We start from the raw sequence: 22,500 nt of genomic DNA, 5'->3' as shown, positions 1-22,500 counted from the left end.
AGTTGCCGTACCAGGCGGTGATACAGCCCGCCAGGATGCTCTCGATTGTGCATCTGTAGAAGTTTGTGAGTGCTTTTGGTGACAAGCCAAATTTCTTCAGCCTCCTGAGGTTGAAGAGGCGCTGCTGCGCCTTCTTCACGATGCTGTCAGTGTGAGTGGACCAATTCAGTTTGTCTGTGATGTGTATGCCGAGGAACTTAAAACTTGCTACCCTCTCCACTACTGTTCCATCGATGTGGATAGGGGGGTGTTCCCTCTGCTGTTTCCTGAAGTCCACAATCATCTCCTTAGTTTTGTTGACGTTGAGTGTGAGGTTATTTTCCTGACACCACACTCCGAGGGCCCTCACCTCCTCCCTGTAGGCCGTCTCGTCGTTGTTGGTAATCAAGCCTACCACTGTTGTGTCGTCCGCAAACTTGATGATTGAGTTGGAGGCGTGCGTGGCCACGCAGTCGTGGGTGAACAGGGAGTACAGGAGAGGGCTCAGAACGCACCCTTGTGGGGCCCCTGTGTTGAGGATCAGCGGGGAGGAGATGTTGTTGCCTACCCTCACCACCTGGGGGCGGCCCGTCAGGAAGTCCAGTACCCAGTTGCACAGGGCGGGTCGAGACCCAGGGTCTCGAGCTTGATGACGAGCTTGGAGGGTACTATGGTGTTGAATGCCGAGCTGTAGTCGATGAACAGCATTCTCACATAGGTATTCCTCTTGTCCAGGTGGGTTAGGGCAGTGTGCAGTGTGGTTGAGATTGCATCGTCTGTGGAACTATTTGGGCGGTAAGCAAATTGGAGTGGGTCTAGGGTGTCAGGTCGGGTGGAGGTGATATGGTCCTTGACTAGTCTCTCAAAGCACTTCATGATGACGGAAGTGAGTGCTCCGGGGCGGTAGTCGTTTAGCTCAGTTACCTTAGCTTTCTTGGGAACAGGAACAATGGTGGCCCTCTTGAAGCATGTGGGAACAGCAGACTGGTATGGGATTGATTGAATATGTCCGTAAACCCACCGGCCAGCTGGTCTGCGCATGCTCTGAGGGCGCGGCTGGGGATGCCGTCTGGGCCTGCAGCCTTGCGAGGGTTAACACGTTTACATGTCTTACTCACCTCGGCTGCAGTGAAGGAGAGACCGCATGTTTTCGTTGCAGGCCGTGTCAGTGGCACTGTATTGTCCTCAAAGCGGGCAAAAAAGTTATTTAGTCTGCCTGGGAGCAAGACATCCTGGTCCGTGACTGGGCTGGGTTTCTTCTTGTAGTCCGTGATTGACTGTAGACCCTGCCACATGCCTCTTGTGTCTGAGCCATTGAATTGAGATTCCACTTTCTCTGTACTGACGCTTAGCTTGTTTAATAGCCTTGCGGAGGGAATAGCTGCATTGTTTATATTCGGACATGTTACCAGACACCTTGCCCTGATTAAAAGCAGTGGTTCGCGCTTTCAGTTTCACGCGAATGCTGCCATCAATCCACGGTTTCTGGTTAGGGAATGTTTTTATCGTTGCTATGGGAACGACATCTTCGATGCACGTTCTAATGAACTCGCACACCGAATCAGCGTATTCGTCAATATTTTTATCTGACGCAATACGAAACATGTCCCAGTCCACGTGATGGAAGCAGTCTTGGAGTGTGGAGTCAGCTTGGTCGGACCAGCGTTGGACAGACCTCAGCGTGGGAGCCTCTTGTTTTAGTTTCTGCCTGTAGGCAGGGATCATGGTGTGTCCAGGGGATTGGGAGGTTTATGCCAGATGTTTAGAACACAGCCAGCAATCATCAGCTGTGTTTCATCACAATTAATATGAAGTCCTGTGGAACTCTTGGCTTTTAAAGTTAATACACTGCAATGCCATCACAATGTAGACCACATTAACTGTTGAAATTTGAAGCGTTGTCCCAAATATGTGTGTGTGTGTGTGTGTGTGTGTGTGTGTGTGTGTGTGTGTGTGTGTGTGTGTGTGTGTGTGTGTGTGTGTGTGTGTGTGTGTGTGTGTGTGTGTGTGTGTGTGTGTGTGTGTGTGTGTGTGTGTGTGTGTGTGTGTGTGTGTGTGTTCATACACACACACACACAATTCCCCACTTAACACATTTAGAGCTGTCACACTCTTCTGTCTGCTTCAGATTAAACTTGAGAGAGACCGAGGAAGAAATCCATCCTGTGTTATGTTGTGTGCTAGCAGCATCAGTCCTGCTATGAAGTGTTAAAGACTGTTGTAGAGGACTCATAATGTTACATGTGGAATGAGGAGGTTGTAAATGGGTTTGTAATGGGACCTAACATGACACTCACAGCGTACAGGGTCACCGTAGGGTCATCCTCTTCTCAGGACACAGTCACAAGTGAGGAGCCGTAGAAACAGAGACTCTTTCTCAATTTGTCTTTCCCCGATTCGTTACACCCTCTCTCCTTGCCTCCTTCTCAAAGTGTATGGGACGAAAAGATCCTATGTCCATCCCCTTAACATTTGTTCCTCTAAAACGATGAGGAGGTAGGTGATAAGAGAGGACTTGAGGAAATGTAAGAAATAGAGGTCGACCGATTATGATTTTTCAACGCCGATACCGAGGACCTTTATTTTTATTTGTAATAATGACAATTACAACAATACTGAATGAACACTTATTTTAACTTAATATAATACATCAATAAAATCAATTTAGCCTCAAATAAAACATGTTCAATTTGGTTTAAATAATGCAAAAACAAAGTGTTGGAGAAGAAAGTAAAAGTGCAATATGTGCCATGTAAAAAAGCTCAGTTCCTTGCTCAGAACATGAGAACATATGTTCCTTTTAACATGAGTCTTCAATATTCCCAGGTAAGACGATTTAGGTTGTAGTTATTATAGGAATTATAGGGCTAGTTCTCTCTATACGATTTGTATTTCTTATACCTTTGACTATTGGATGTTCTTATAGGGTCTTTAGTATTGCCAGTGTAACAGTATAGCTTCCATCCCTTTCCTCGCCGCTACCTGGGCTCGAACCAGGAACACGTCGACAACAGCCACCCTCGAAGCAGCGTTACCCATGCAGAGCAAGGGGAACAACTACTCCAAGTCTCAGAGCGAGTGACGTTTGAAACGCTATTCGCGCTCACCCCGCTAACTAGCTAGTCATTTCACATCGGTTACACCATTCTAATCTTGGGAGTTGATAGGCTTGAAGTCATAAACAGCACAATGCTTGAAGCACAGGGAAGAGCTGCTGGCAAAACGCACAAAAGTGCTGTTTGAAAGAATGCTTACGAGCCTGCTTGTGCCTACCATTGCTCAGTCAGACTGCTCTATCAAATCATAGACTTACGACGGAAATTGTAAATGAGCGTTTCTTGTTGGACAAGTTCAGGTAGTCTCTCCACTATTTCTGTAATTTTTTTTCCGGTTGGTGCCTTTCCAGCCATATTATCTACCATGAGATGAATGGACACTCATGTAATCCACCACTAAGGTGAACTCTAACGCTGACCCTCTGTTTGACTTCCTCAGATATCCGAGAACTTCTACTGTGATCTGAACTCAGACCAGTTTAAAGGGTTCCTGAAACCCCACACGCCACAGACGGACCACTCCACCCTCTCCCGAGCAGCCATCTTCTCCATCACATACCCCTCCCCAGACATCTACCTGGTCATCAAGGTAAGATACCCATCTCACCTACCTGCACCTATCTGCAGTACTTGCTTGTTCGGGTAATACACACGTTTGTACGGCACCTACAGTATCTGCAGTTGCTGGTCAATATGGTGAACACTATAGAAATAAATAAATATATGCCATTTTAATAGAAGCTTTTATCCAAAGTGACTTAACAGTAGTGTACTGCCTGCATACATTTTCATATGGTTGGCCCCAGCTGGAATTGAACACACAGCCCTGACGTGTCTACCTCCTCACACATATTACCTATGGTGCCCCTATCAATCTGTGGGTAACGTAGAATACAGTAGGCAACTCACCATAGATCCCTGTGTACAGTATTAGCTTGGACACCTCTGTGTCCTGGCTGTGTTACAGAGTGATGTACCTCTGTGTCCTGGCTGTGTTACAGAGTGATGTACCTCTGTGTCCTGGCTGTGTTTCAGAGTGATGTACCTCTGTGTTCTGGCTGTGTTTCAGAGTGATGTACCTCTGTGTCCTGGCTGTGTTACAGAGTGATGTACCTCTGTGTCCTGGCTGTGTTTCAGAGTGATGTACCTCTGTGTCCTGGCTGTGTTACAGAGTGATGTACCTCTGTGTCCTGGCTGTGTTACAGAGTGATGTACCTCTGTGTCCTGGCTTTGTTTCAGAGTGATGTACCTCTGTGTCCTGGCTGTGTTACAGAGTGATGTACCTCTGTGTCCTGGCTGTGTTACAGAGTGATGTACCTCTGTGTCCTGGCTGTGTTTCAGAGTGATGTACCTCTGTGTCCTGGCTGTGTTACAGAGTGATGTACCTCTGTGTCCTGGCTGTGTTTCAGATAGAGAAGGTGCTGCAGCAGGGAGAGATCAGTGACTGTGCGGAACCATACATGGTCATGAAGGAGACGGACTCAGCAAAGGTAGAGTGCCATGTTGACACACACACACACACACACACACACACACACACACACACACACACACACACACACACACACACACACACACACACACACACACACACACACACACACACACACACACACACAGAGCTATAGGTTCTAATTGTGGTTCTGTGTGGTTCCCTGGGTCAGAACAAGGAGAAGCTGGAGAAGCTGCGTAATCAGTCTGAGATGTTCTGCCAGAGACTTGGTCGCTACCGCATGCCCTTTGCCTGGGCTACAGTCAACATCATGAACGTCATCAGCACCGCCACACTGGACCGAGACACCACCGACACTGACAGCCTCAACGGTGTGTGTGTGTGTGTGTGTGTGTGTGTGTGTGTGTGTGTGTGTGTGTGTGTGTGTGTGTGTGTGTGTGTGTGTGTGTGTGTGTGTGTGTGTGTGTGTGTGTGTGTGTGTGTGTGTGTGTGTGTGTGTGTGTGTGTGTGTGTGTGATAAGCTGGTTAACTCTGGCGCCCGAGGCTTGTTTAATCTTACTTTTCTGTACCTGACTTGACTGACCTCTCCTCCCCTATCCAGGTAAATCCAGCAGTCTGGAAAAGAGAGGTCAGTTGCCCAGGAGGAACTCAGAGAGGTTCGGTACCATGGAAGACCAGTGTAACATGTCTGCCTTCAAACCTGCTACCATCACCATAAGCACCTTCTGCAAGCAGGTCTGACCACATGCATTAGAGAAAACAACACACTCTACAATATAAACATCGATCCAGCGACATAAGCATCACTAAGCTCAGAGAATCTCTTAGACAGAGAATGTCTTAGACAGAGAATCTCTTAGACAGAGAATGTCTTAGACAGAGAATGTCTTAGACAGAGAATCTCTTAGACAGAGAATGTCTTAGACAGAGAATGTCTTAGACAGAGAATCTCTTAGACAGAGAATATCTTAGACAGAGAATGTCTTAGACAGAGAATGTCTTAGACAGAGAATGTCTTAGACAGAGAATCTCTTAGACAGAGAATCTCTTAGACAGAGAATCTCTTAGACAGAGAATCTCTTAGACAGAGAATCTCTTAGACAGAGAATCTCTTAGACAGAGAATCTCTAAGACAGAGCATCTCTTAGACAGAGAATGTCTTAGAGAATGCTTAACCTTGTGGATATCACCTCGAGACAAGGCATTCTTTCATTCCACACATAATCCACAGAGCAGACACCTGATAAGACCCGGCCAGGTATCATATAGACATACCATACATTCTCCAACAAGGGTGCATTTTTCCTTCCTACTAGCAACTGTGGAGAGTTGATCTCATAACAACAGTTAGATGCACTGCTCAATATGTCACCTTCCTTTGAAGTTGATGGAAAAGAGGAAAGAAGTCTGCTGTGCAACACTACAAATTCACCATGTTTAATTCTGAGGTGTTCAGAGACATTATATCATTGTATCTTGTACACAAAGACATGCTCATTTGACTAAACTGGACCCTGCTTTGTTTAAGGAGGGGGACCGTCTGAGTGATGAGGACTTGTTTAAGTTCCTGGCAGACATCAAGAAGTTCTCATCCCTGCAGAGAAGAATTAAAACCATACCAGGTGATCCGCTATTCAACCACACAGCAAGACCTGGCTGTCTGTGTGTGCTGTTTCATTCCATTCAACCCAACAACAAGTGACTAGAATGTCCCATTTCTAAGAACAAGTGTCTGTTTTATCTGGGTTTATGTGTTTAAGTGACTTAATGCATTTAAATGGGCTGAATATGCTATTTTGTACAATTCAGAATCAATTGCTTATAGTGGTGAAAACCTGTGGGACTGAAAACGTTCTCATATTTACCTACTTTGGAATAATTCTGAATGAACATAGTTTCAGACTGTATTTGACTCTATTTTAGGTACAGTAAGACTGGATGTGACTCTATTTTAGGTACAGTAAGACTGGATGTGACTCTATTTTAGGTACAGTAAGACTGGATGTGACTCTATTTTAGGTACAGTAAGACGGGATGTGACTCTATTTTAGGTACAGTAAGACTGGATGTGACTCTATTTTAGGTACAGTAAGACTGGATGTGACTCTATTTTAGGTACAGTAAGACTGGATGTGACTCTATTTTAGGTACAGTAAGACTGGATGTGACTCTATTTTAGGTACAGTAAGACTGGATGTGACTCTATTTTAGGTACAGTAAGACTGGATGTGACTCTATTTTAGGTACAGTAAGACTGGATGTGACTCTATTTTAGGTACAGTAAGACTGGATGTGACTCTATTTTAGGTACAGTAAGACTGGATGTGACTCTATTTTAGGTACAGTAAGACTGGATGTGACTCCGGTCCATGACAACCCAGTGGCCTGTCTGTCTACTGAGCTGATCCCAGTCAAACCACTGGCTGAGAAGAACGTCCGACCTGTCAAAGAGGTGTTGGAGTTCCCCTCCAGCGAGGTCTATGTTCCACACAGCACTTACAGGTGAGCACACACACGTGTCGATGCATACCACACACAGACTGCACACAGCACTTACAGGTGAGCACACACACGTGTCGATGCATACCACACACAGACTGCACACAGCACTTACAGGTGAGCACACACACACATGTGTCGATGCATACCACACACAGACTGCACACAGCACTTACAGGTGAGCACACACACATGTGTCGATGCATACCACACACAGACTGCACACAGCACTTACAGGTGAGCACACACGCATGTGTCGATGCATACCACACACAGACTGCACACAGCACTTAGTACACTCACTCAATTCTCCTGAAACCAATTTTTGAATATTGCATATTCTGCATATTGTCCTCAAAGCTTTAGTTTGACTGCATGGATTTACCATAGCACATAGCTTCAAGCAGTGTAAACAGGTTGGCCAGGTTCATGACTTACTAGGGTAGTATCTGTCTCCATGCTAAGCACCATGTACACATGTCCCTTCATGTGAGCTTTACACATGTTAGACAGTCATGAAGGTATTTAACACAGCACATACTGTAGCTTCAGGCCTTCTATTTTCCATCAATGTCGTGAACAGGTTTGCTGGGACTTCTACAACCAGTCTGACCTGACACAACCCCCAATGCTGTCAACATTTCACTCCTTCCTCCTCACAGATGAACACTGTGTCCCAAATGGCACCCTATTCCCTATAGGGCTCTGTTCAAAAGTAGCCCACTATATAGGGACCAGGGTGCTGTTTGGGACACAGGCTAAGAGTGCGTCTCCTGTCTCGGGACAGATGACTACATTGTTACATAGTTTTTAATCTCACACTAATGTTCACACCACATCTGGTTCATTGGTAAGACTAGTTTTCAGGCCCACGTGGTGTATTGTGTAATATCATGCATTTGTTAGCTTCACCGGGTGCCATCTAGTGGTGTAGTATGGATGTGTTTCATCTAACTGAATAGGAGTTGTGGTGCTGATAGAAGATGGTCATATCCTGACCACCTGACCAGGAAGAACTCTGGGCACTGACGTTTACCAGGCTATACTTAGGGCTTGGGCTGCTGATTTGTGGAGGCATGAACTAGTGGGAGTTTCCACCATATTTCTTATACCAGTCATTTTGTTTTCGAATCAGTGAAGGGAAGTGAACAAGTGCATACTTTGGGAGGAAGGAGAGATCGAGTTTGTCCTCACCTGGTACTCTCATCTCGGACCACATCATTCCTTTCATCATTAGGAAGTCATTTGAGTATGCAGTGCTGTAAACAGAAAAATAACCATCTCTCTTCCTCTCTTTTACCATCTCTCTCCCTCCCTTTGTCTCTCTTCTCTCTCCCTTTTCCCTCCCTTTCCCTCTCTCTCCAGGAACCTGCTCTATGTATACCCCCAGCGACTCAACTTTGTCAACAGGCTGACTTCAGGAGGAAGGAATATCACTATTAAAATCCAGTTTATGAGTGGAGAAGACCCCAGCTGTGTGATGCCTGTGAGTTACACACACACACACACACACACACACACACACACACACACACACACACACACACACACACACACACACACACACACACACACACACACACACACACACACACACACACACACACACACACACACACACACACACACAGTGTTCACCCATGTTGCTGTGACATTGTACAGCATGGTTTCATTGAGTTTACTCTTTCTTTTTCCTCGTAGGTCATTTTTGGAAAATCGAATGGTCCTGAGTTTGTGCAGGAAGTATACACCCCAGTCACGTACCATAACAAGCAAGTGGATGCTATTTAAAATACTACATGCTAAATTACAATATCACAACTACAGCATAACATGCTACATTTTCTAATATAACAATCTAACCTTTTGTTTTGTGTTGTCTCTGACCTCTGTCCCATGTGACTGTGCCTCAGGTCTCCAGACTTCTATGAGGAGGTGAAGATGGTTCTGCCTGCCAGGCTGACTGAGAGACACCACCTGCTGTTCACATTCTACCACATCAGCTGTCAACAGAAACAGAACCAGACTGGAGCCAGTGAGACACTCATAGGTTACTCTGTAAGTCTGACCCCTCATGCCTGGTCTCACCTGGGCCTATATTCACAAAGTGCCTCACAGTAGGAGTGCTGATCTAGGATCAGGTTTGCCCTGTCCAAGTAATCTTATTCATTGTGATCTAAAATTCTAAACTAATCCTAGAGCAGCACTCCAATTCTGAGACATAATGGCGGCGTTTATTTGCTAATATTTGGGCGAAAGACCAGAATGGGGCTGTCTGTGTAATCTAATCTGATTGGTCAAAAGACCAATGATTGACAAAATATCAGAATTAGGCTGCCTGTGTAAACCCTGTCTTTATGAAAATGGGTCCTGGTCTCATCTGAACGCGCAGATACTCTACTGAACATGGTGCTGGTTATTTATGATCAATATACTAGTAAGTGATTCTTGTCAATGATGTGGTGAGGTAGATGCGTCCCCTGTATGTATTTGTCCATTGTCAATGCTTGCTGTGGCTGATCTTCTGTCTATCCCCCTGGGTACTGTAGTGGCTGCCTATACTGAGTACTGACAGACTACAGACTGGTCAGTACTGCCTCCCTATCGCCCTGGACAGATTGCCTGTCAACTACTCACTGCACTCACCTGAGGTAACATTCATTTGGCCATTTCAATTCTCCAGACAATAGTTTAACATAAGTTGTATCACAAAAATGTTAAGAGTGGAGTGGCTCCCCCTGGGGGAGAAATGATCACTTTCATGTACCTTTAATACATTTGTTGATGTACTGATTTATTGATTGGGTTTAGATGGCAACAGACATGATATCTCTGCAGAACATTCCCCCTCTCTCTGCAGAACATTCCCCCTCTCTCTGCGGAACATTCCCCTCTCTCTGCGGAACATTCCCCCTCTCTCTGCAGAACATTCCCCCTCTCTCTCTGCAGAACATTCCCCCTCTCTCTCTGCAGAACATTCCCCCTCTCTCTCTGCAGAACATTCCCCCTCTCTCTGCGGAACATTCCCCCTCTCTCTGCGGAACATTCCCCCTCTCTCTGCGGAACATTCCCCCTCTCTCTGCGGAACATTCCCCCTCTCTCTCTGCAGAACATTCCCCCTCTCTCTCTGCAGAACATTCCCCCTCTCTCTCTGCAGAACATTCCCCCTCTCTCTCTGCAGAACATTCCCCCTCTCTCTCTGCAGAACATTCCCCCTCTCTCTCTGCGGAACATTCCCCCTCTCTCTCTGCGGAACATTCCCCCTCTCTCTCTGCGGAACATTCCCCCTCTCTCTCTGCGGAACATTCCCCCTCTCTCTCTGCGGAACATTCCCCCTCTCTCTCTGCGGAACATTCCCCCTCTCTCTCTGCGGAACATTCCCCCTCTCTCTCTGCGGAACATTCCCCCTCTCTCTCTGCGGAACATTCCCCCTCTCTCTCTGCGGAACATTCACATCAGGTTCTTAATATGCCAATCTTTCTCTCTGCAGAGGATTACCCCTCAGGTTCCTCCAGTCAAGTGGATGGAAAGTCACAAAGGAGTTTTCAACCTGGAGATACAGGCTGTGTCCTCAGTACACACACAGGTAAGTCTAACACACACACATACACACACACACACACACACTTTATGTAGTCATTTATTTACCCCTCCCCAGGACAACCACTTGGAGCGTTTCTTCACATTGTGCCATGCCCTGGAGGGCGGTGTGACGTTCCCTCTCCGGGTTCGGGAAGAGAAGATTCCAGAGAACAAGCTGGAGCATGAGCTGAAGCTGAGCATCATCTCCCTGTCGTCCTCCAGACTAGAACCTCTGGTCCTCTACCTCCATCTGGTCTTAGATAAACTGTTCACCCTCATCATGCAGCCCATGGTCATCGCTGGACAAACAGGTACCTATAGGGACATGTCACCAGGGCTTTCAGACAGACGGGTACCTATAGGGACATGTCACCAGGGCTTTCAGACAGACTGTTACCTATAGGGACATGTCAACAGGGCTTTCAGACAGACTGTTACCTATAGGGACATGTCACCAGGGCTTTCAGACAGACCGGCACCTATAGGGACATGTCACCAGGGCTTTCAGACAGACCGGCACCTATAGGGACATGTCACCAGGGCTTTCCGACAGACGGGTACCTATAGGGACATGTCACCAGGGCTTTCCGACAGACGGGCACCTATAGGGACATGTCACCAGGGCTTTCAGACAGACTGTTACCTATAGGGACATGTCACCAGGGCTTTCAGACAGACGGGTACCTATAGGGACATGTCACCAGGGCTTTCAGACAGACGGTACCTATAGGGACATGTCACCAGGGCTTTCAGACAGACCGGCACCTATAGGGACATGTCACCAGGGCTTTCAGACAGACCGGCACCTATAGGGACATATCACCAGGGCTTTCGGACAGATGGGTACCTATAGGGACATGTCACCAGGGCTTTCAGACAGATGGGTACCTATAGGGACATGTCACCGGGGCTTTCAGACAGACGGGTACCTATAGGGACATGTCACCAGGGCTTTCAGACAGACTGGTACCTATAGGGACATGTCACCGGGGCTTTCAGACAGACGGGTACCTATAGGGACATGTCACCAGGGCTTTCAGACAGACGGGTACCTATAGGGACATGTCACCAGGGCTTTCAGACAGACGGGCACCTATAGGGACATGTCACCAGGGCTTTCGGACAGACGGGCACCAATAGGGACATGTCACCAGGGCTTTCAGACAGACGGGTACCTATAGGGACATGTCACCAGGGCTTTCAGACAGACGGGCACCTATAGGGACATGTCACCAGGGCTTTCAGACAGACCGGCACCTATAGGGACATGTCACCAGGGCTTTCAGACAGACCGGCACCTATAGGGACATGTCACCAGGGCTTTCGGACAGATGGGTACCTATAGGGACATGTCACCAGGGCTTTCAGACAGACGGGCACCTATAGGGACATGTCACCAGGGCTTTCGGACAGACGGGCACCAATAGGGACATGTCACCAGGGCTTTCAGACAGACAAGTAGCGTGAGAGAGAGAACTAACTGTGTGTGTGTTTTATTTCCTAGCCAACCTGGCCCAGATAGCGTTTGAGTCAGTGGTGTCAATCGTCAACAGTCTCCACAACAGCCAGGAGTTGGCCAGGGACCAGCAGGGCAGGAACGGTCTCCTAGCAACATACCTGTACTGGGTGTTCCGTCTGCCTGACTCCAATGAGCTCCTTAACACAGGTAGGAAGGAACCACCAGACATGTTGTCGGGGTGATGTGACTGTATGGACAGTCTAACTTGTGAAGAGAATGGACATAGTGGTATTTGCGCTACAGGAATGTGTTCAGCTGAACACCCGAACTGTAGATACGTTGCATGAAACAGAAGTCACTGAAATGAAGGGGAACTGTGTAATTACACCAATACAATGCTATAGTAGTGCAGATCTCTGCAACTAAGGTAAAGTGTAAACAGGTAGATCATGCCATTGACAAGGTTCTCAAAAGAGGACCGTCGTGCTCTCCCAAAAGTGTGGTTGGTGCGGTACACCTGTGGATAAAGATAAGCCAGATAGTGTGATGGGTCCGCAAGCAAAACGATTTGCATAAAGTTTCAACTTAATAACCTTCTTCAGTGTGCAGGTGAAGTGTGGCGTTCAGGTCGATCATCCAGTGACATGGTTCTCCCCTGTGTGCCCAGGTCCAGGGGGTGTGGTACCTCCCACTGAGGGCCGCTACAGTACTATGGGGCGGGCCTCGGCCACCACAGTAGGAACCATGTTACTGCAGTCCCGGCTCCGCAGCAGCAGCAACCCTGATATCCCTGCAGAAGACACAGAGGTGAAAAACATCCTGTCAGCTAAGGTACTGCTACAGATACAGAGTCGTGGTTGAGTGAGTAACACTGGATGTTCAATCCCCGAGTCCACTGCTCACACTTTGTCTCCTCTTAAAGGACACTGAGCATGCGAGCTGTTACCATAGACTTCCAGTCATTCCTTTAAAGCTAGTTAGTAATTGCGCTAAGTGAGCAACTTCCTTCAAACTGCACACAGACATACAAATGAAATCCACGAGTTCATCGGACTCTGGAGAAGTAGATAAAAGGCTTAAATTCCAAAATCCCAAAGTATCACTTTAACTTGTGAATCTCTACTCATCTTTAAAAAAAGGTGGGAAAAGGTACTGCTACACTAAAGACAGAGTCAATGAACATCCTCTGTCATGAGCCTGCCACAAACAGAGTCAATGAACATCCACTGTCATGAGCCTGCCACAAACACAGAGTCAATGAACATCCTCTGTCATGAGCCTGCCACAAACACAGTCAATGAACATCCACTGTCATGAGCCTGCCACAAACACAGAGTCAATGAACATCCTCTGTCATGAGCCTGCCACAAACACAGAGTCAATGAACATCCTCTGTCATGAGCCTGCCACAAACACAGAGTCAATGAACATCCTCTGTCATAAGCCTGCCACAAACACAGAGTCAATGTACATCCTCTGTCATGAGCCTGCCACAAACACAGAGTCCATAAACATCCTCTGTCATGAGCCTGCCACAAACACAGAGTCAATGAACATCCTCTGTCATGAGCCTGCCACAAACACAGTCAATGAACATTCTCTGTCATGAGCCTGCCACAAACACCGAGTCAATGAACATTCTCTGTCATGAGCCTGCCACAAACACAGAGTCAATGAACATCCTCTGTCATGAGCCTGCCACAAACACAGAGTCAATGAACATCCTCTGTCATGAGCCTGCCACAAACAGAGTCAATGAACATTCTCTGTCATGAGCCTGCCACAAACACAGTCAATGAACATCCTCTGTCATGAGCCTGCCACAAACACAGAGTCAATGAACATTCTCGGTCATGAGCCTGCCACAAACACACAGTCAATGAACATTCTCTGTCATGAGCCTGCCACAAACACCGAGTCAATGAACATTCTCTGTCATGAGCCTGCCACAAACACAGAGTCAATGAACATCCTCTGTCATGAGCCTGCCACAAACAGAGTCAATGAACATCCTCTGTCATAAGCCTGCCACAAACACAGAGTCAATGTACATCCTCTGTCATGAGCCTGCCACAAACACAGTCAATGAACATCCTCTGTCATGAGCCTGCCACAAACACAGAGTCAATGAACATCCTCTGTCATGAGCCTGCCACAAACACAGAGTCAATGAACATCCTCTGTCATGAGCCTGCCACAAACACAGAGTCAATAAACATCCTCTGTCATGAGCCTGCCACAAACACCGAGTCAATGAACATCCTCTGTCATGAGCCTGCCACAAACACAGAGTCAATGAACATCCTCTGTCATGAGCCTGCCACAAACACAAAGTCAATGAACATTCTCTGTCATGAGCCTGCCACAAACAGAGGCAATGAACATCCACTGTCATGAGCCTGCCACAAACACTGAGGCAATGAACATCCACTGTCATGAGCCTGCCACAAACACTGAGGCAATGAACATCCACTGTCATAAGCCTGCCACAAACACAGAGTCAATGAACATCCTCTGTCATGAGCCTGCCACAAACACAGAGTCAATGAACATCCTCTGTCATGAGCCTGCCACAAACACAGAGTCAATGAACATCCACTGTCATGAGCCTGCCACAAACACAGAGTCAATGAACATCCTCTGTCATGAGCCTGCCACAAACACAGAGTCAATGAACATCCACTGTCATGAGCCTGCCACAAACACAGAGTCAATGAACATCCTCTGTCATGAGCCTGCCACAAACACAGAGTCAATGAACATTCTCTGTCATGAGCCTGCCACAAACACAGAGTCAATGAACATTCTCTGTCATGAGCCTGCCACAAACACAGAGTCAATGAACATCCTCTGTCATGAGCCTGCCACAAACACAGTCAATGAACATCCTCTGTCATGAGCCTGCCACAAACACAGAGTCAATGAACATCCTCTGTCATGAGCCTGCCACAAACACAGAGTCAATGAACATCCTCTGTCATGAGCCTGCCACAAACACAGAGTCAATAAACATCCTCTGTCATGAGCCTGCCACAAACACCGAGTCAATGAACATCCTCTGTCATGAGCCTGCCACAAACACAGAGTCAATGAACATCCTCTGTCATGAGCCTGCCACAAACAGAGTCAATGAACATCCACTGTCATGAGCCTGCCACAAACACAGAGTCAATGAACATCCTCTGTCATGAGCCTGCCACAAACACAGAGTCAATGAACATCCTCTGTCATGAGCCTGCCACAAACACAGAGTCAATGAACATCCTCTGTCATGAGCCTGCCACAAACACAGAGTCAATGAACATTCTCTGTCATGAGCCTGCCACAAACACAGAGTCAATGAACATTCTCTGTCATGAGCCTGCCACAAACACAGTCAATGAACATCCTCTGTCATGAGCCTGCCACAAACACAGAGTCAATGAACATCCTCTGTCATGAGCCTGCCACAAACACAGAGTCAATGAACATCCTCTGTCATGAGCCTGCCACAAACACAGAGTCAATGAACATCCTCTGTCATGAGCCTGCCACAAACACAGAGTCAATGAACATCCTCTGTCATGAGCCTGCCACAAACACAGAGTCAATGAACATTCTCTGTCATGAGCCTGCCACAAACACAGAGTCAATGAACATCCTCTGTCATGAGCCTGCCACAAACACAGAGTCAATGAACATCCTCTGTCATGAGCCTGCCACAAACAGAGTCAATGAACATTCTCTGTCATGAGCCTGCCACAAACACACAGTCAATGAACATTCTCTGTCATGAGCCTGCCACAAACACCGAGTCAATGAACATTCTCTGTCATGAGCCTGCCACAAACACAGAGTCAATGAACATCCTCTGTCATGAGCCTGCCACAAACACAGAGTCAATGAACATCCTCTGTCATGAGCCTGCCACAAACAGAGTCAATGAACATCCTCTGTCATAAGCCTGCCACAAACACAGAGTCAATGTACATCCTCTGTCATGAGCCTGCCACAAACACAGAGTCAATGTACATCCTCTGTCATGAGCCTGCCACAAACACAGTCAATGAACATCCTCTGTCATGAGCCTGCCATAAACACAGAGTCAATGAACATCCTCTGTCATGAGCCTGCCACAAACACAGAGTCAATGAACATCCTCTGTCATGAGCCTGCCACAAACACAGAGTCAATAAACATCCTCTGTCATGAGCCTGCCACAAACACCGAGTCAATGAACATCCTCTGTCATGAGCCTGCCACAAACACAGAGTCAATGAACATCCTCTGTCATGAGCCTGCCACAAACACAGAGTCAATGAACATTCTCTGTCATGAGCCTGCCACAAACAGAGGCAATGAACATCCACTGTCATGAGCCTGCCACAAACACTGAGGCAATGAACATCCACTGTCATGAAAACACTGAGGCAATGAACATCCACTGTCATGAGCCTGCCACAAACACAGAGTCAATGAACATCCTCTGTCATGAGCCTGCCACAAACACAGAGTCAATGAACATCCACTGTCATGAGCCTGCCACAAACACAGAGTCAATGAACATCCTCTGTCATGAGCCTGCCACAAACACAGAGTCAATGAACATCCTCTGTCATGAGCCTGCCACAAACACAGAGTCAATGAACATCCTCTGTCATGAGCCTGCCACAAACACAGAGTCAATGAACATCCTCTGTCATGAGCCTGCCACAAACACAGAGTCAATGAACATCCACTGTCATGAGCCTGCCACAAACACAGAGTCAATGAACATCCTCTGTCATGAGCCTGCCACAAACACAGAGTCAATGAACATCCTCTGTCATGAGCCTGCCACAAACACAGAGTCATGAACAGCCTGCCTGCCACAAACACAGAGTCAATGAACATTCTCTGTCATGAGCCTGCCACAAACACAGAGTCAATGAACATCCTCTGTCATGAGCCTGCCACAAACACAGAGTCAATGAACATCCTCTGTCATGAGCCTGCCACAAACACAGAGTCAATGAACATCCTCTGTCATGAGCCTGCCACAAACACAGAGTCAATGAACATCCTCTGTCATGAGCCTGCCACAAACACAGAGTCAATGAACATCCTCTGTCAGCCTGCCACAAACACAGAGAGCCTCTGTCCAGCCTGCCACAAACACAGAGTCAATGAACATCCTCTGTCATCTGTACACCCTCTGTCATGAGCCTGCCACAAACACAGAGTCCATAAACATCCTCTGTCATGAGCCTGCCACAAACACAGAGTCAATGAACATTCTCTGTCATGAGCCTGAACATTCCACAAACACACCGAGTCAATGAACATTCTCTGTCATGAGCCTGCCACAAACACAGAGTCAATGAACATCCTCTGTCATGAGCCTGCCACAAACACAGAGTCAATGAACATCCTCTGTCATGAGCCTGCCACAAACAGAGTCAATGAACATTCTCTGTCATGAGCCTGCCACAAACACAGAGTCAATGAACATCCTCTGTCATGAGCCTGCCACAAACACAGAGTCAATGAACATTCTCTGTCATGAGCCTGCCACAAACACAGAGTCAATGAACATTCTCTGTCATAAGCCTGCCACAAACACAGAGTCAATGAACATCCTCTGTCATAAGCCTGCCACAAACACAGAGTCAATGTACATCCTCTGTCATGAGCCTGCCACAAACACAGAGTCAATGAACATCCTCTGTCATGAGCCTGCCACAAACACAGAGTCAATGAACATTCTCTGTCATGAGCCTGCCACAAACACAGAGTCAATGAACATCCTCTGTCATGAGCCTGCCACAAACACAGTCAATGAACATTCTCTGTCATGAGCCTGCCACAAACACCGAGTCAATGAACATTCTCTGTCATGAGCCTGCCACAAACACCGAGTCAATGAACATTCTCTGTCATGAGCCTGCCACAAACACAGAGTCAATGAACATTCTCTGTCATCTGTCATGAACAGCATGCCACAAACACAGAGTCAATGAACACATGCCACAAACACAGAGTCAATGAACATCTGTCTCTGTCATGAGCCTGCCACAAACACAGTCAATGAACATTCTCTGTCATGAGCCTGCCACAAACACAGAGTCAATGAACATTCTCTGTCATGAGCCTGCCACAAACACAGAGTCAATGAACATTCTCTGTCATGAGCCTGCCACAAACACAGAGTCAATGAACATTCTCTGTCATGAGCCTGCCACAAACACAGAGTCAATGAACATTCTCTGTCATGAGCCTGCCACAAACACAGAGTCAATGAACATTCTCTGTCATGAGCCTGCCACAAACACAGAGTCAATGAACATTCTCTGTCATGAGCCTGCCACAAACACAGAGTCAATGAACATTCTCTGTCATGAGCCTGCCACAAACACAGAGTCAATGAACATCCTCTGTCATGAGCCTGCCACAAACACAGAGTCAATGAACATCCTCTGTCATGAGCCTGCCACAAACACAGAGTCAATGAACATCCTCTGTCATGAGCCTGCCACAAACACAGAGTCAATGAACATCCTCTGTCATGAGCCTGCCACAAACACAGAGTCAATAAACATCCTCTGTCATGAGCCTGCCACAAACACAGAGTCAATGAACATCCTCTGTCATGAGCCTGCCACAAACACCGAGTCAATGAACATCCTCTGTCATGAGCCTGCTACAAACACAGAGTCAATGAACATCCTCTGTCATGAGCCTGCCACAAACACAGAGTCAATGAACATCCTCTGTCATGAGCCTGCCACAAACACAGAGTCAATGAACATCCTCTGTCATGAGCCTGCCACAAACACAGAGTCAATGAACATCCTCTGTCATAAGCCTGCCACAAGCACAGAGTCAATGAACATCCTCTGTCATGAGCCTGCCACAAACACAGAGTCAATGAACATCCTCTGTCATGAGCCTGCCACAAACACAGAGTCAATGAACATCCTCTGTCATGAGCCTGCCACAAACACATGTTGATACTGTAGCTACATCCTCTAGCATAGCCTCTGACTGTTTGTAACACATCAGTACCTTCAAGGCTTTTTTTGATATCCCCTGGGTCTATGGCTGTAGTGTAGACTCACTGGTTTTGGCCATGTCTGATTTCCAAATGGCTCCCCATGGACCATGGTCAAAGGTAGTGCACTATTTAGGAAACAGAGTGCCATTTGGGACCCACACACCACATATGTTTGTCTCTGTGTGTCTGAAGCTACAATAGTCCAGATAGTCGAGTCAGATTCAGATTCTTCATGACCACCTTGTTGTTGCTGTCCTCTCCCTCAGGGCCAGAACAACCCAGGCAGTCGTATGTCGACCTATGTGGATGTGAGCAGCCACCCTCAGAGCTCTACGGGCGGGACCCGGCCCTCCAACAGAAAAGTAACTTTTACCAGAAAGATCCCGGGAATAAATGTCTTTATTCACCTCTGTGATGCCAACAGTCACCAGCAGAGAGCAGTGTGGCACTGAGCAGACCAGATCACATACTGTAACATGTAGACTTCCATAAAGTATCTTCCATATTTTCTTTATCTAGGCAAGTCAGTTAAGAACAAATTCTTATTTACAATGACGGCCTAGGTACAGTGGGTTAACTGCCTTGTTCAGGGGCAGAATGACAGACTTTTACCTTGTCAGCTCAGGGATTCGATCTAGCAACCTTTCGGTTACTGGCCCGACGCTAGAACCACTAGGTTACCTGCCGCCCCATACTGGCCAAACACTGACCATAACATCCTCATTTGCATTCTGAGTAGAAGGTTCTATAAATGTCGAAGTAGGATGTTACATGGCAGCCAGTAAAATGTTAAATCTGTAACAGATAATGTGGATTTCTCTGCTGTCAGAGCGAACCACACGAGTATGTGAAATAGAACCTGAACATGGCATTGAACTGTGGGTCTACACAGTCACAAAGATTTAACAGAGATTAAACGTGTGTGTGTGTGTGTGTGTGCATTTCAAAATCACTCTGTTTTGAGGCGCTGTTCTTGTGTTTGCCATGTTCAAATAAGACCAGACCCTTTGAAATGCTGTATCAGATTTCACTGGCTGGGTCACAGTGCATTTGACTAACTCTGGTTTGTGTTGAACTGAGGACTGTGGCACCAGCAGTCAGTCCGTCATTCAGTCAGTAAATACGTCTGTCTGAGTCTCTCTCTAATCTCTCTTTCTCTCTAACATATAGGTTGTACTTTTCTTTTAAGAAGTCATCCGCTAGAACACTGAGATAGTCCAGGATTGATGTGGTCCTTTGAAGTAGTACACTGTGTTCTACATGTAGGTTACCAGACACTACTGTATAGGTGGTGGTAGTGACCCAAGACTCTTTTTCTCCTTTGACAGCAGTTCCATGAAGAGTTGGCTCTACAGATTGTGGTCAGCACAGGAGTCTGCAGAGAGAACGCATATAAATATGCCTGGTTCTTCTTTGAGCTGTTGGTGAGTGTGTTCAATATACTCTGAATGTACAAACATTAGGAAGCCTCCCTAATATTGAGTTGTATCCCCTTTTCCCCTCAGAACAGCCTCAATTTATTAGGGCATGGACTCTGCAAGATATCGAATGCGTTCCACAGGGATGCTGGCCCATGTTGACTCCAATGCTTTTACAGTAGTGTCAAGTTGGCTGGTAGTGGATCTCTACTCTGAACAGCTCATTCCATCTCATCCCACAGATGATCAATTGGATTGAGATCTGGTGACTGGGTAGGCCACTGCAGTAAACTGGATTCACTGTCATATTTGTGGAACCATTCCTGGACAATCCTAGCCTTGTGGCATGGGGCATTATACTACTGAAAAAATGTATTTGCAGACGGATACACTGCTGTCATGAAGGGATGCACCTGATTGGCGATGATGTTCAGATATCCTGTGGCATTCAAACATTGCTCCACTTATCAGGGGCCCAATGTATGCCCTGAAAACACACCCCACACCATCACACCACCACCAGCCTGTAATGTTGACACGCGGCATGATGGATGCACGTACTCATGGTTTTCTCCATACTCTAGTCCTCCCATCGTTGTGAAACCAAAGGAACCCGGATTCATCGGATCCAGCAATGTTTTTCTAATTCTCCACTGTCCAGTGTTTTAGTTTCTTAGCCTACTACAACTGCATTTTCTTGGCATTCTGCTAAAAGATGTGGAACGCAGCTGCCATACCCCATTCTGCCATACCCCATTCTGCCATACCCCATTCGTGTCAAGGTATGACAAGTTGTGCATTCAACCAATGTTGTACTGGCCTGTCAGTTGACTAACTGTAGCCTGCCTGCTGCCCTGCACAATTCATGTCAACCTCTTTTGTCATCTTTCATCAATGACCTGTTTTCAACCACTGGCCTCCCGTTGTCTGTATGTCCTTTGGGTGGTGGACCATTGTTAATACACACAGAAAACGGTTGAGCGAAAACGGTTGAGCGTGAAAAACCCAGTTCTTTAACCTGTCTCCTCCCCTTCATCTACACTGATTTGAAGTGGATTTAACAAGTGACTTCAATATGGGATCATAGCTTTCACCTGGATTCACCTGGTCAGTCTGTCATAGAAAGAGTAGATGTTCCTAATGTTTTCTACACTATCTATTTACTTTAATGGCAAAGAAGCTCTAGCATTTTTAGCTTAAGTGTGTGTGTGTGTGTGTGTGTGTGTGTGTGTGTGTGTGTGTGTGTGTGTCCAGGTGAAGAGCATGGCCCAGCATGTGTCTCAGCTGGAGAAGCAAGACGTCCCTCGCAGGAGCCGCTTCTCAGACCGCTTCAAAGATGATGTCACAACCATCGTCTCTGTGGTTACTGCTGAGATAGGGACCATCCTGGTCAAACAGCAGAAGGTTAGAAATGATGTCATTATGAGCCTTTAGTAAACTTACAAACACTTTTTCAGAGACCCAATCTATCAAATCATCACTTAATGCAGTTTGCTTTTTATTTTTTATCCTGACGTCTCTAAGGAGACCATTGGCTGTTTTTAACTGTTTGTTTTTGTTGTTGTTAGGAGTTGGAGCAGGCAGAGAAGGTGAACATCAGCCTGGCCTTCTTCCTGTATGACCTGCTGTCTCTAATGGACCGAGGCTTTGTCTTCATCTTGGTCAAAAACTACTGCAACCAGGTCACTACCACAATACACTACCCTAACCACAAGACACTACCCTAACCACAAGACACTACCCTAACCACAAGACACTACCCTAACCACAAGACACTACCCTAACCACAAGACACTTACCCTAACCATAAGACACTACCCTAACCACAAGACACTACCCTAACCACAATACACTACCCTAACCACAAGACACTACCCTAACCACAAGACACTACCCTAACCACAAGACACTACCATAACCACAAGACACTACCCTAACCACTACCCTAACCATAAGACACAACCCTAACCACAAGACACTACCCTAACCATAAGACACTACCCTAACCATAAGACACTACCCTAACCACAAGACACTACCCT

General features: G+C 46.7%; 1 protein-coding gene across 5 annotated transcripts in view; it reads left to right on the top strand.

The window, feature by feature from the left end:
- Positions 1-22,500, top strand: part of LOC118378713 (dedicator of cytokinesis protein 8-like) — a 132,347-nt gene that overhangs the window by 58,612 nt on the left and 51,235 nt on the right. For 3 of the 5 annotated variants that reach the window (XM_052479088.1, XM_052479091.1, XM_052479092.1), the window contains 18 exons: positions 3,475-3,624; positions 4,445-4,525; positions 4,700-4,859; positions 5,090-5,223; positions 6,017-6,110; positions 6,828-6,990; positions 8,353-8,473; positions 8,689-8,759; positions 8,901-9,045; positions 9,537-9,638; positions 10,478-10,573; positions 10,646-10,880; positions 12,074-12,235; positions 12,696-12,859; positions 19,307-19,402; positions 20,369-20,464; positions 21,713-21,862; positions 22,027-22,140. In XM_052479088.1, the coding sequence (XP_052335048.1) occupies positions 3,475-3,624; positions 4,445-4,525; positions 4,700-4,859; positions 5,090-5,223; positions 6,017-6,110; positions 6,828-6,990; positions 8,353-8,473; positions 8,689-8,759; positions 8,901-9,045; positions 9,537-9,638; positions 10,478-10,573; positions 10,646-10,880; positions 12,074-12,235; positions 12,696-12,859; positions 19,307-19,402; positions 20,369-20,464; positions 21,713-21,862; positions 22,027-22,140 (2,334 nt within the window). The remainder of the gene's footprint in view (positions 1-3,474; positions 3,625-4,444; positions 4,526-4,699; positions 4,860-5,089; positions 5,224-6,016; positions 6,111-6,827; positions 6,991-8,352; positions 8,474-8,688; positions 8,760-8,900; positions 9,046-9,536; positions 9,639-10,477; positions 10,574-10,645; positions 10,881-12,073; positions 12,236-12,695; positions 12,860-19,306; positions 19,403-20,368; positions 20,465-21,712; positions 21,863-22,026; positions 22,141-22,500) is intronic. The other 2 variants (XM_052479090.1, XM_052479089.1) reach the window with 2 other exon arrangements.

Source organism: Oncorhynchus keta, chromosome 25 (assembly GCF_023373465.1).
Source record: "Oncorhynchus keta strain PuntledgeMale-10-30-2019 chromosome 25, Oket_V2, whole genome shotgun sequence".
NCBI classification, from domain to species: domain Eukaryota; kingdom Metazoa; phylum Chordata; class Actinopteri; order Salmoniformes; family Salmonidae; genus Oncorhynchus; species Oncorhynchus keta.
The sequence above is the reverse complement of the archived record's forward strand: the minus strand, read 5'-3'. Positions and strand labels throughout refer to the sequence as shown.